The sequence below is a fragment of the Piliocolobus tephrosceles genome, chromosome 14 (genome assembly GCF_002776525.5).
Source record: "Piliocolobus tephrosceles isolate RC106 chromosome 14, ASM277652v3, whole genome shotgun sequence".
Taxonomy (NCBI): domain Eukaryota; kingdom Metazoa; phylum Chordata; class Mammalia; order Primates; family Cercopithecidae; genus Piliocolobus; species Piliocolobus tephrosceles.
In genome coordinates, this window is record NC_045447.1 from 29,967,939 (window position 1) to 29,981,730 (window position 13,792).

Genomic DNA, 13,792 nt, shown 5'->3' on the forward strand with positions numbered 1-13,792 from the left:
TATATATATGTATGTGTATGTGTGTGTGTATTATATTATATTATATTATATTATATTATATTATATTATATTAATTTATTTTGAGACAGTGTTTTGTTCTTGCTGCCCAGGCTAGAGTGCAATGGCAGGATCTTGGCTCACTGCAACCCCTGCCTTCCGGGTTTAAGTGATTCTCCTGCCTCAGCCTCCCAAGTAGCTGGGATTACAAGCATGCGCCACACCACATGTGGCTAATTTTGTGTTTTTAGTAGAGACAGGGTTTTACCATGTTGGTCAGACTGGTCTGGAACTCCTGACTTAAGGTGATCCACCTGCCTCAGCCTCCCAAAGTGCTGGTATTACAGGTATGAGCCACCATGCCCCACCAATTATATATAAAAATTTTTAATCCTGTTTTTTAAATTTAGCATTTCATTGTAAAATATTTTACCATGTTATAACAGTGATGTTTTTAATGGCTGTCTATATTATTTGGTGTGGATTCACCATTTTCTTTACTATTGATTATACAACTGTTTTTGGTTTATTTTTTAATTTTTTTATTTTTCATTTGAAGTAATTGTCAGTTCTTAGCTTTTCAGTTCATGTTACTAAAACACTGTATTAAAAGCACACTAGATGGCTGTAGAAACTTTTTTCATGAGGATTGGTTCTGATATCCAGCTTTCCCTCCTTGCCAGATCTTGGAGTCTCTGTGGATCGTTATGAGCCGGAATGTGAGCCTGCTCTTCACCACTGTCACTACACTCTTGACCATCCTCTTCTACAGCGGGACAGCCCTTCTCAATTTTGTACTCTCTCTGGTATGTCCACATAGATAAGTGTACCTCACATTTCCTTCCTTGTTAAAGCATATTTCTGATTTCATTTGCAATTACAGATGTCTATCTTCCTATAGTTTCCAAATACAATTTTTTAGGAGATATTGTCCTTTGTTTTGCAGATAATTTTCCTGACCACACTATTTTATCTATTAAGTTCCAGTGATGAGTACTACAAGCCAGTGAAGTGGGTGATAAGCCTGACTCCACTATCTCAGCCAGGTCCTTCTTCTAATATTATTGGCCAGTCTGTGGAAGAAGCTATCAGGTAGGGATAAGGTTTGTGCTATTCTTATTTCTCCCAGAATTTTTTTTTCCATGATAAGCCTGTTTTTTGTCGTGAGCATCCTGATAACATTCAGTGCTAAACTCTGAAGGACTCTGGTATTTTCAAGGTTTTCATCTCATTTTGAGGATAAATATGAACAGTGCAGTTGTTAATAAGAAAAAGATTCAGGCCGGGTACAGTGGCTCATGCCACTCAGATTGCTTGAGGCAGGAGGATTGCTTGAGGCCAGGAGTCTGAGGTCAGTCTGGACAACATAGTGAGAGCCTGTTTCTATAAAAAAAAATTTTAAAAATTGTCTGGGCTTGGTGGCATGCACCTGTAACCCCAGCTACTTGGGAGGCTGAGGCCGGAGGCTTGCTTGAGGAACTTGAGGTTACAGTGAGTTGTAATCACGCCACTGCGCTCCAGCCTTGGTGACAGAGCTAGATCCTGTTTCTTTGTTTTTTGGAGATGGATTGCAGTGGTGTGATCTTGGCTCAGTGCAGTCTCTGCCTCCAGAGTTCAAGTGATTCTCCTGCCTCAGCCTCCCAAGTAGCTGGGACTACAGGCGTGCACCACCACACTCAGTTAATTTTTGTATTTTTAGTAGAGACGTGGTTTCACCATGTTGGCCAGGCTGGTCTCAAACTCCTAACCTTAAGGGATCTGCCCACCTCGGCCTCCCAAAATGCTGGGATTACAGGCGTGAGCCACCATGCCCGGCCAAGACCCTGTTTCTTAAAAAACAAAAAAACAGACCGGGTGCGGTGGCTCACACCTGTAATTCCAGCACTTTGGGAGGCCAAGGCAGGAGGATTGCTCGAGCTTAGGAATTTGAGACAACCTGGGCAGCATAGTGAGACTTTGTCTCTACTAAAAATAAAAAAGATTAGCCAGGCATGGTGGTGTGCATCTGTAGTCCCAGCTACTTAAGAGGCTGAGGTGGTAGGATTGCTTGAGCCTGGAAGATGGAGACTGCAGTGAACTTGGTCACACCACTGCACTGCAGCCTAGGCAACAGAGTAGGACCCTGTCTCAAAAACAAAACAAAATTTAACAATTCAAAGCAGTTTTGATAACCTTCTCTCAAACCTGTGATTTACAAAGATGTAATGGTCTGTCTCCATCAGCTTTCCATCAGCAGGATCTTAGACTAGCTCTTAGCATCATGTCACTTGCTTAAGAGAACCCCCGCATCCACCACCCCCATCTCCAACTTCTTTCAGAACCCTCTGCTGTCAGGATTTCTAGCTTTGTTCCAGAAGGAGAGTAGGTGGCATTTCTGTTTCTCCTCTGTCCTAAAGCCAAGCTGTGCCCTCCGCAAGGGGTAGGTTGGATACTGGAAATGCAGAATCGTTGTTTATCTCTTAAGTTATAGGCTCTGTATGCACTGGAGGTTCTGGCCAGAAACTTTCGTTATGACTTCTGGCATCCATGTATTTACAGGCTTGGTTTCTGAATGAACTTCAACTTTTCCTCCCTATAAGCTCTTTCCAGGTCATTGGCTCTTGACTTCCTTTATCTTTTCCTCTTCATCATTTCTGGTATGGAGGGCCCTTTTGCAGAGCAGGCCTCTCTCAGCCCATCCTCCAACCCCTGTTCTCATTGCTCATTAACAAGACTCAACTACATTTTTACTTCTTATGCATACATCTCAAATTAAACCCTTCTATTGTCCATTAGAGCTCCTTTTTCTAATATGTTGTTAACCAGGTAGTCTTAAGTGTCTCTTGAACAGTGAATCTTTGGCTGGCATTTCTGTCTGCACATACTTTTAATAAATACCATTGTCTGGAAGTAGTCTTCCACAGAAATCTTGATTTCTTTTTTTTCTCTCATAATTGTATCTTACTGATTTATTTTTTCACTGTGTTCATATAATAGCTAGTGAGAATCCCACTTTGATTGTTAGAAAACCTTCAGTTAACATTCAAACAGGATGCATGCTCCTAAAATACAATGTCTGTATAACTTTTGCTAAGTTCTCTCCCCTTTTCCTGCTAGCAAGGCCTGGATAAGGTCTTCACCAATACCTTGTTTCTGTGATTGGCTATCAAGTGGGATTAAAAAAAAATGCTCTTAACACCTATACAGTGCCCTCAGGTATCCACATGGGGGCCATCTATAAAGATTTCAGATTTTGGAGTATATTATCCAGTGTAAAAGCATTTGGGGTGAAGCTGTTTTGAAGGAAGTACCGGCTATAGCTTCCCTCCGAAGTCCTATATGACCATTGACTATCATCTTTACTGAATAAATGAAATGATGAAAATTCTAGCAATAGATTATCTTTGTTTATCTAGGATCTTTCTGACAAAAAAGCTTTTGCAAATGCTCTACCAAAAAGGAAAGCTAATCTTTTATCTTCCCAGTAGGGTAAAGCTATTAGAGCAGCCATATCAAAGGCTGGTAGGAATTCTCCAGTCAGTGTGGCTTAAGCCAAGCTTTGCAGAAAAATATCTACCTTGTTCATAAAGAACTTCAGGAAAGATGATGCTTCCATTTTCCTCAAGTAACCTTCGTTGTTACTCTTATTCTTTGAAAAATATTTCTATTTTCACATCACAGCTTTTGAATTTTCTGTTGTTCTGCTTTCATAGAGCAGACCATCCTCTAAATGTCTGTCACTTTTTTTCTTACCAAGTATGTCACCTTTTTTGTTTTAAACTTAATTCCTAGATGTTGTGTTTGCCAGTCAGTGGTAAGTAAAGCTATTAGTCACACCTAGGTTCAGCTGATTGAAAGCACATATTCTGTTACACCATGATGCCTTCTTTCAAGAGGAGCTGGTTAGGGAAGATCATGACTTATATTTGTGGACATAAGAGGGTGGCACTTAGAAATTCAGGTCTTTGGCTCAGGAGAGAATTTGAGATTAGAAAGAGTGCTGTCATCTACAGGGATATGAGGAAATCGGTCTTTTACAAATTAGATTTGACTTACCTTCTTGGGAGTGCACACACTAATTATATATTATAACAGTAGATCATGTCTTGGTTCCATAGTATACTGGAATTTAAAAACCATTTGTTTTATTATCACCTTATTTTAAATACAGAAAAAATTTTAACAACCTTTGATACCAGAACTATAATCGAGTGGTTCCCAGAATTGATAGATTTTTATGAGTGTGATAAATATGGTACAGACTAAATGGGTTATGGCCTGAGCCATTTTTCTGACCAAAGCTATATCAAGTTATATAATTTTAAGGCTGTAATTCAAGGTGATTTTTTTTTGCAATTTAAGTTCCTAAGGCTGTTTCTTTACTGGCGCAAATTCAAGACTTGAAATGTACAGGTTTTATAGAGATTCCTCTGAAGAGCTTTCTCCTGTGGAGAAGATGGTAGTGAGTTCTCTAAGAGTTCCTGTTGGATTTTTCATCCTGAAGGTTTGTGTTGAAGAGGCAATATGTTTCTTCATGGAAAAAGATTTTGAGGGAAAAATAAGTGGTTATGATTTATAATTTATAAATCACTCTGAAAATATTGTAATGTCCTCAAAGTGCAGTTTAGCCTACAAATATCAGTGATACTAACTTTTATAAGCATCAGTCATTAATCATCATCTATGTTGCAGCTAAGTGGAAATCATTACATTCATTTATATGATCTGTGAATAAGTCAAAAGTGGAATTGAAATTGGGGGTTAATTGCATGACCAGACAGTGAAAGTGTCTGTTCGTGAAGCTTTGCCTTCTGAAGTATGTGGCTTCTTTATGATCACTATCTCATTGAAGTTTTGAACATTACTCATTATTTTGATTCTGAATAAGTATTCTTCTCAGTTGAATACATTTGCAATTGGGTTTTCATTTCATGAAGTTTTGAGTCAGTGGCATGCATCCTTTATCCCCAGACCATTTTCCTCTCTTTAGCAGCATGTTGTCTCCTGAATGTATACATCACACCCTTCTTCCCTGATGCTCCCATTCTGCTTGCTCTGGTGGAGATATTGCACATTACTAAGTTGCATGTTGTCACGGCCTCAATGCAATTTAGTGTGTGTGATATTTTCACATGAGTGCATGCACACGGGTATGGCTCTTGCTTGCTGGGATTACAGCTTTTCAGTGCCAGTGGGTGGGCGTCCTGATGAATTAGATAAGAGAATGTGTATGCCATGCAATTCTCATTTGGAAAGTGAACATGCTTCCCACTGGTATCTCCCAATTTTGGAGAAATAAAAGTGTTTGGATTAAAAAAAGTGAGCGTTGATCATTTAGTGAATCAGTGTTTCCATTTTTTACTTTGAGCAAATGAAATATTTATTACAAATTCTCATTGATTTAAGAGTATAAACAATATTTAAATGTCTAAGGAAGAATGTAAAGCTGTAAGAAAATGTGTTTTCATTTATTTGAAGAAATCTTTCCCAACACTGGAATAGAGAAGCAGAAATCTCTTAGGCCTATTTGGGGAAATTATATTAGCTGGAGTTCTTAAATGATAATCAAGACAGTAAAGGTATGCTTAACCTACCTGATGAAAGATTAATCTCATAAACTTAAGTTTCCAAGGTAAATTACCTTAAAAATGTTTCTTTTAGTTTCTCATTGTGATGCTTTGAAAACTACTAAATCCATTTTAATGGGCTTATAATGGAACTAGTTTTGAGATACATGTTTACTATTTGCCTATGTAATTGAAACAACCCCTTGTTATTTTTTAAGTTAGCATTAGAGTAAGCATGCACAATCACTAGGCATTGTCAAGGACATAAAACTATGTATTACTGTATAAAAATATTGAATTAATATTTACTACTGCCATAGCCTCCAGATGATCTAGTGTGATGCTGTCATTGTGTGTTTCTATGTTTCCCCACTATTTTGGAGGGTGAGAATGGAAGAATTCCACATAAGCAGCTGATCCCCTGTGCCCCTCAGCAGCTCTCTAGGGCTGAATGCACAGTGTGGCCGTTCCCCTCATGCTGGAAATTTAATGTCAGCCAGGTTGCTATATGACACCCTGTGGAGCTGGGTTTCAGGGCAAATGAATCAAGAAAGGGAAGATGTGACCTCTCAAGGGAGGTTGGGGCTGGGAAGGGGTGGGTAGAGAGAGATGTGTTAAAGGATACAAAAATTACTTAGAAGGAATGTTATTATGTACTATAGCACTGTAGAATGACTGTAGTTAACAACAATAAATTATATAGTTTCAAGTAGCTAGAAGGAAGATACGGAATGCTCCCAACAAAAGAAATGAGGCCAGGTATGGTGGTTCACACCTCAAATCCCAGCACTTTGGGAGGCCGAGGTGGGCAGATCACCTCAGGTCAGGAGTTCAAGACCAGCCTGGCCAACATGGAGAAACCCTGTCTCAATTGTAAAAATACAAAAATTAGCTGGGTGTGGTGGCACGCGCCTGTAGTCCCAGCTACTCAGGAGGCTGAGGAAGAAGAATTGCTTGAACCCAGGTGGTGGAGATTGCATTGAGCTGTGATCATGCCACTGCACTGCAGCCTGGGCGACAGCGTGAGACTCTGTCTCAAAAAAAAACAAAAAACAAAAAACCAAAATGATAAGTGATCAAGATGATAGATGTGCCAATTACCCCATCTGATTACTATACATTGTATGTATTGAAGCATTATTATGTACCCCATAAATATGTAGAGAGCTGTCAGGGGAGCTGGGGAGTACTTTTCCCACTGGTAATTGTATATACTGTGTCTCTAAAAGCTGACTGGTCTCTCCCACTAGCTCACTTTCTACTTGAGACATGCCATATTGCAGTGAGGCTAGAATACTGGGAAGAGAAATGACAGTCCTTTAGAAAAGAGGGTGGAACCAGTGTAAGGAAACGTGGAGGAGGCAGAATTTCGCTTTGAACTCTTCACTCCTCCTTTTCTTCATTATTTTTCTTCTTCCTTAGACAGGTAATTCCTACTCAGCTGTGGTCTAAGGCCCTGTGTACACTGAGTTCATAGAGCTTCTCTGGACTGGTTTGTTATTCTCCCCATCCCACTCCTTGCTTCAAATATCATTCCATTAAAAGCAGGTCATCTGATTAAATCCTAAATTGTCTTGTTATTTTTTTCTCACTCACTTTAGAAAAGTAGCAAGCACAATCTGGTTTGTCAGAAAAGAGAGGGTTGAGAGCTAAAGTTAAGTGTCAGGAAATGTGTGAAAAAGTAAGTTTCATCCTAGAGTTTATAAAGGATGAAGATCAAGAGCTGGTTAGGAAGAGTTAACATTATAAACAATCATTTGAAGTCAATTCAAGCTCCTGGTGCAGAGGAGTTATTATTACATATAGTTGTGGAAAGGAGGCATGAATATTCACACCTTTAGTGCCATACGGTATAAATATACAACAGGCTTTATTAGGGGAAAATCCTAGCTGAGAAAAAGCTGATCCTGCCTAACTCTTGGAACTTTTATTCCACAGAGAGATGTGCTCAGGTGGGGCATAGCTGGATTGGATGCACGATGGCCTACTTCCAATAGACAGGAATCCTGCCCTGTAATAGTCTATATATAGTATGGGGCAGGAGAACATCTCTAAGACGATGTAGTAATGGGAGGTCTATGAGGAGGGAATAGGCCTTGTTAGAAAGCGGTGCCTCCAGCTCAGTGGCTGGTGTGTCAGTCTCTTCTTCCATTGAGCTAAATCAGGTCCACCTGTGCTACCAAAAGGAGGGAGGAAAAGAACCTCCAGAGTCTTTGAATTTGATTCTCATCAACTACTGAGTGCTAGGAGAGCTTGGAGTGAAATTAAAGAACAACTGTCAATAATCTTTGAAGAATCACTGAATAAAAAGGTCCCAGAAAACCAAGAACAGGCAGATATTTTTTGAGACATAAAGGTGGAAGAAGCCTATATATTCCATAAATATTAGACTGGTTAACTTGATGTAAGTGTTCTGTCAATTTCTGCAGTAGGTGCTTGACCACATGGTTGTGAGCAGTTACAAAGGGAAGGGTAATGACCATTGGCACCATGGATTCACACAGCATAAGTCATACACGGTCACCTTTGTGGAATGCCAGAAGCCCACGTCTATCGTGATTTTTGCAAGAGAGTTGATGAACTGTATCATAATGTCTTTCATAGATATTAAGACAGGGAAGTGCTTATTGAATTTGAGTATGCAAAAAATGTCGACTAACTGGTTGATGTCAATCAATGAATGAATGAAATGGGGAAATGATCTTTCAGTGGTATGATTGTAAGTAATATTCTTGTATTGATTAATGTTTTCTGGTAGCCCATTCACACTGTATGGTGCACGCCATTAGTTATATGCCAGATGACGTTTTATTTGACTTTGGGAGTAAATTATTCCTAGCAGTCTCTGAATTTTAGGTTCCAAAGAACCCTAGAGACGAATGATAATTATATGCCCAGTATTATAGGTTATTTAAAATAACCAAACCAAAACTTGTGTATGCACAGCAGGTAACAGTGGTTGGCACGTAGGGGGTTGTGTGTGCACCTGTAGTCCCGGCTACTTGGGAGGCTGAGGTGGGAGGATCACTTGAGCCTGGGAGGGGGAGGTTGCAATGACCCAAGATTGCACCACTGCACTCAAGCCTAGGTGACAGATTGACACCCAGTCTCAAAAAAAAAAATTGTCAGCTATACCTTTATTATTAATGAAAGAAGAAAAACAAGTTTAGAAAAAGTCCTTATAAGAGGGAGGAAGTTCTGGAATTAATGGTGATAGTTGCACAAATTATGAGTATACTAAAACCCACTGAATTGTATACATTAAAATGATGGAATTTATGTTACATGAGCTTCTTCTCAATAAAAAAATTTTATTAGAAAACAAAGGCAGGAGAGTCAGAATGAAGGAGACATGTGGACAGAAGCAGAGCTGAGAGATGGAGAGAGATTGGAGGATGCCACACTACTAATCTGAAAGATGGAAGATGGGGCCTTGAGCCAAGGAATGAAGGCAGTCTTTAAAAACTGGAAAAGGCTAGTCCAAGTGTGGTTGTATTTACAACTAAATGATCACAACCAGTTACAGATTGCTCTGTTGCCTCTCTACTCTCACTGCTTTACTTGGCTAGCCTAAAAAAAAAACTACTAAAAAAGAAGAGAAAACAAATTTTCCCTTAAATCCTCCAGAAAGAATGTGGCATCTTGGTTTTAGGACTTCTGACCTGAATTACAAGATAAAAAGTATGTTTTAAGTCAATTGAGTTTAGGGTAATTTATTACAGCTGCAACAGGAAACTAACACAACCCACTACATGCCAAGTACAGTTATGTGCTGTGCACATGCAGGTAGCATACCAAAAAGTTTTGGTTTGGTTATTTTAAATTGTAAGGTGAAATAACCTATAATACTGGGCATATAATTATCACTGAATTCCAGGGTTCTTTGGAACCTAAAATTCAGAGATTGCTAGGAATAATTTACTCCCAAAGTCAAATAAAACTTCATCTGGCATATAACTAATGGCACACACTATGCCTGGCTAATTTTTTATAGTTATAGTAGGGACGGGGTTTCACCTGTTGCCCAGGTTGGTCTTGAACTCCTGGACTCAAGCGATCCACCTGCTTTGGCCTCTGACAGTGTTAGGATTACAGGTGTGAACTGCCGCAACCAGCCAGGCAACAAATAAAAATGCTATATATTTATAGTTTGTAATATAATATTACATTGTGAAATGGTTAAATCAAGCTAATTCATATATTCATTACTTCACGTACCATTTTTGTTGTGAGAACATTTAAGATGTACTCTTAGCAGTTTTAAAGTATACAGTGCATTATTATTAACTGTAGTCACCATGCTGTACAATAGATCTACTGAACTTATTCATCCTAACTGAAACTTTGTACCCTTTGACCATCTCGCAGCCCCGGCAACCACATCCTACTCTCTATTTCTGTGAGTTCAACTCTTACATTCCAGATGCGGTGTTTGTCTATGCTGTGCCTGGCTTATTTAACTTACCACAATGTCCTCCAGGATCATCCACGTTGTTGCAAATGACAGGATTTCCTTTTTTTTAGGGGGGTGCTGAATAGTATTTCCTTGTGCACACACCACATTTTCTACTAATAGCCACTGCTTATTGAGCATCCACTGTGCGCTAGGTCAGTTACTAGGAGCTTCAGATGCATTGTCATTTAGCTTTTCATGAGCTGAATTGTTCTTCCTGCCAGCATCCACTCACATAAAACTGAAGTTTAACCTCATACCTTGAGGAGATATGCGGTGCGGTAGGAGGCAGTGGCTTCTGGGTTGGTGTCCGTGGACTATTAGTTTTTTCTGAATTGAGAGATTAAAGCTAGTATTCATTATAAAGTTAAATAGGTACCATATGACCGAGTATCTCCACTCCTAGGTATTTACAGACGAGAAATGAAAGCATATGTCTCCAAAGACTTGTACACAAATGTTCATAGCAGTATTATTCATAATACCCCCAAACTGGAAGCACCTCAAATGCCCATCAACTGGTGAATGGATAAACAAATTCTAGTCGATCTACATAATGAAATGCTACTCAGTAATAAAAAGGAACAAACTACTGATATACTCAACAATGTTGGTGAAGATCAAAAGCATTATGCTAGGTGAAAGAAACACCAAAAGTACATGACAACGTGAATGTACTCAACACTATTGAAGTGCACACTCAAAATGATTCAGATGCTAAATATTGTGCCGTGGATATTTTCCACAATTTAATACAAAGCTGTGTAATGTATGGTTGTGTTTACATGAGATTCTAGAAAAGGCAGAATTATAGTGGCAGCATATCTAGTGGCCGTCAGAGGCCAGAGTTTAGGAAGGGTTTGACTATAGAAGGGCATGAGGGAACTTTTTGGGGTAATGGAAATATTCTACATCTTGATTGTAATGATGGTTATAGAATGTTTATATTTGTCCAAATTACTGAATTGAATGCTTAAAATTGGTGAGTTTTATTATTTGTAAATCATAGTTTAATAAAGCTGATACAAAAAAGAAGAAAAAGTTACTAGGAATTTGAGGGAGTTAAATTCTGTTTTCTGGTAAATTGTAAGAGGATTTTTCTCTGCTGTTTTATTTATAAAACTTCTTGTGTGCCAGATCACGAGTAATGAGGTAGAAGGGAATATATTGTCTTCTCATCCCTCACTAGGTTACATAAATATGTTTAGTAACTGCAAACAATATATAGTGCATTTAAAAGTTGCCTTGAGAACATTACCAGCAACCAGTATTCCCAGCGGTGAAAGAAAGAAGACTGTGCTGTTTTCTGCACATGGTCCTTACTGGATTGAGCCTTGGTTACTTGCCACCCAGAGGGGTGATTGAGTTGCAATATTCTGTTGCATCTTTGATGTCAACTTATTTTTGGCTTAAAATTTTTTAAATGACATAAGGTTAAGGAAGGATCACGATATCTCTATCTTTTCCTCACTGACCTCCCTAGTTCTAGACAAATTCTATACTTTTTTCCTTTCTTTTTCTCTGTGGTCGATGATGTCATTATTCCCTCCGCCTCAAAACCTACCTTCTTTCTCCCTTGGTCTCCGGGAATACTGCACTCTAGTGATTTTCCTCCTACTACAGAAATGATTTCATTACCTCTCTGGCTGTTACTTCTTTGTCTTTAGGTCCTTTATGAACACACAACCTGTTGCCCTATTTTCTCTCCACTTGCCCCTTTAGGATGTCCTATACTCTTCTATTATTCTGGTGCGTCTCAGATGTCTTGTTCTGAATTTTCTATTATGCCTTGTCTCTTATTTCAGCTGCCTCTAGGGTATTTTCATCATCCTTTTTAAGTTCCTATTGCCCCTACTAAACAAACTCCCCTTTTCTTCCATGCTTCTTCCATTCTGGCCTTCTCCATGTCTTTGAGACGCTGCTATTATTTCCCCCTCAGGTTTAAAACCTGAAGCTCTGTTGTTTTCTTTTTGCTCTGTCCTCTCTGTTTAGTTGTTGAGCAGATCCTTGGTATTTTCTTTGGGGTCTTTCCCTTCTTTTTGGTATTTTTGATACCACTTTATTCTGGGTTCTTGTTGCAGAGTCATATGGCACCTTTACGACATTGTCTAGTGAAAGCTATTGGTCAGGATGACAAAGCAGGTTTTATAATTGGGGAGCCATTCTGCCACTGGATCTATGTCCCAGAACCCTACTAAATGACTGAATCACTAGATTACAGGGCTTGACTTTGCTCCTAACAGTATACCTCTTTTGGGATGCTTTAGAAAAGCTTGGTGTTTCCTTTTGCATGTACAAGGTCTCCTTTGCGGCTAACGTCTTCTTTTTCAACTACAGCTTTTCTTCTGTAGTGAACGTATGAGGGTGCTTTCCCTGCACCCCTCTGCACCGCCCCATAGAGTCCAGGTTTTTATGATTTTGTGCTGCCTTGAGATTACTTACAGGTTGCTGCCTTTGTGCTCTCTCAACAGTTCCTTATTTCCCCTCCTTACAGTGCTGCCTTACTAATCTTCCAACTGAAAAACACAGAGCACCTGACATTGCAGATTTTCATGTACGGAATTCCTGTATTAGTCACCAAATATATGTGTCTGTTTTTATCTCTCTTGTATTTTCCTCTCTGATTTTACTCTGGAGTTAGGAATCTCTTTTTTTCCCGTAAATTCTCTCCCAATGACCTGCATTCTTTGATAGCATTTGTAAGAGATGTTACTTTGTAGGCTTAGTTGCATAGTTTAAGAAATGTAGGAAGGTTTTGTTAAATAAAAGAAAGATGGTGAAATACAAGTTACACTGTCCGTTACTGGCTGTTTCCAAAAGGGGCAGACTGGCCAGAGCCTGGGTTTCTTAAACTGTATTCTTGGAAACATGTTATTCACACTTGATTTTCTTTCCATTTGTTTTGGTGGTGAAATATCTGCTTCAGAGTGAGAAGTTGATGAATTATTTCAGAGAATAGAGTATTTTAAGGTGTTTCAGTTATTTTTTCCATCAGAAATTTAAGGAATAGTTAGTAAATATATTTCCAAATAAAACATATTTCATATTACATGAAGAATAACTTAGTAAATGTATTTAAAATAAGGTGTTTGTTTCTTTGAAATAAAATGAAAACAGCATTCTCAGGCCAGCAGAAAAACTAAAGCTATTACTTGATTTGGAATCAAGTGGCCACGTGATTTTTCTGAATCACGATATGACACTGTGTTTATTTACTCTTTCTTTTTATCTTTGGGCATTCCAGAGGGGTATTTGATGCTTCCCTCAAAATGGCTGGCTTCTATGGATTGTACACCTGGCTGACTCATACTATATTTGGCATCAATATTGTCTTCATACCATCAGGTAACAACCATATTACACTTTCCACTGTTCTCTGTTTAAGGAAAGTTAAGCCATTTTACATACGTCTAGGAAATGTCTACTTCCTCAAGTTTAAAAAACTAAATTTTTTGGCTTGAGATCAAATCTAGTCCACATTAGGAACAGAAATATGATTTATAATGTGTGTGTTTGTTGCTGTATCCCCAGCAGCTGGAACCATACCCAGCACATAGTAAAAATTGCTATATTAGTCTGTTCTGTCACTGCTTGAAGAAATATCTGAGATTAGGTAATTTATAAAGAAGAGGTTTAATTGGCTCACGGTTCTGCAGGCTGTACAGGAAGCATAGTGGCTCCTGCTTTGGGGGAGGCCTCAGGAAACATAATCGTGGTGGAAGGTGAGGGGGAAGCAGGCATGTCTTACATAACTGGAGCAGGAGGAAGAGAGGGGAAAGGTGCTACAGTTTTAAAC

At 38.9% G+C, this 13,792-nt stretch overlaps 1 protein-coding gene across 2 annotated transcripts in view; it reads left to right on the forward strand.

Moving 5' to 3' along the window:
• Nucleotides 1-13,792, forward strand: part of TMEM245 (transmembrane protein 245) — a 102,089-nt gene that overhangs the window by 68,396 nt on the left and 19,901 nt on the right. For both annotated transcript variants that reach the window (XM_023202173.1, XM_023202180.1), the window contains exons 12-14: nt 681-803; nt 944-1,089; nt 13,241-13,341. In XM_023202173.1, coding sequence (XP_023057941.1) covers nt 681-803; nt 944-1,089; nt 13,241-13,341 — 370 coding nt within the window. The remainder of the gene's footprint in view (nt 1-680; nt 804-943; nt 1,090-13,240; nt 13,342-13,792) is intronic.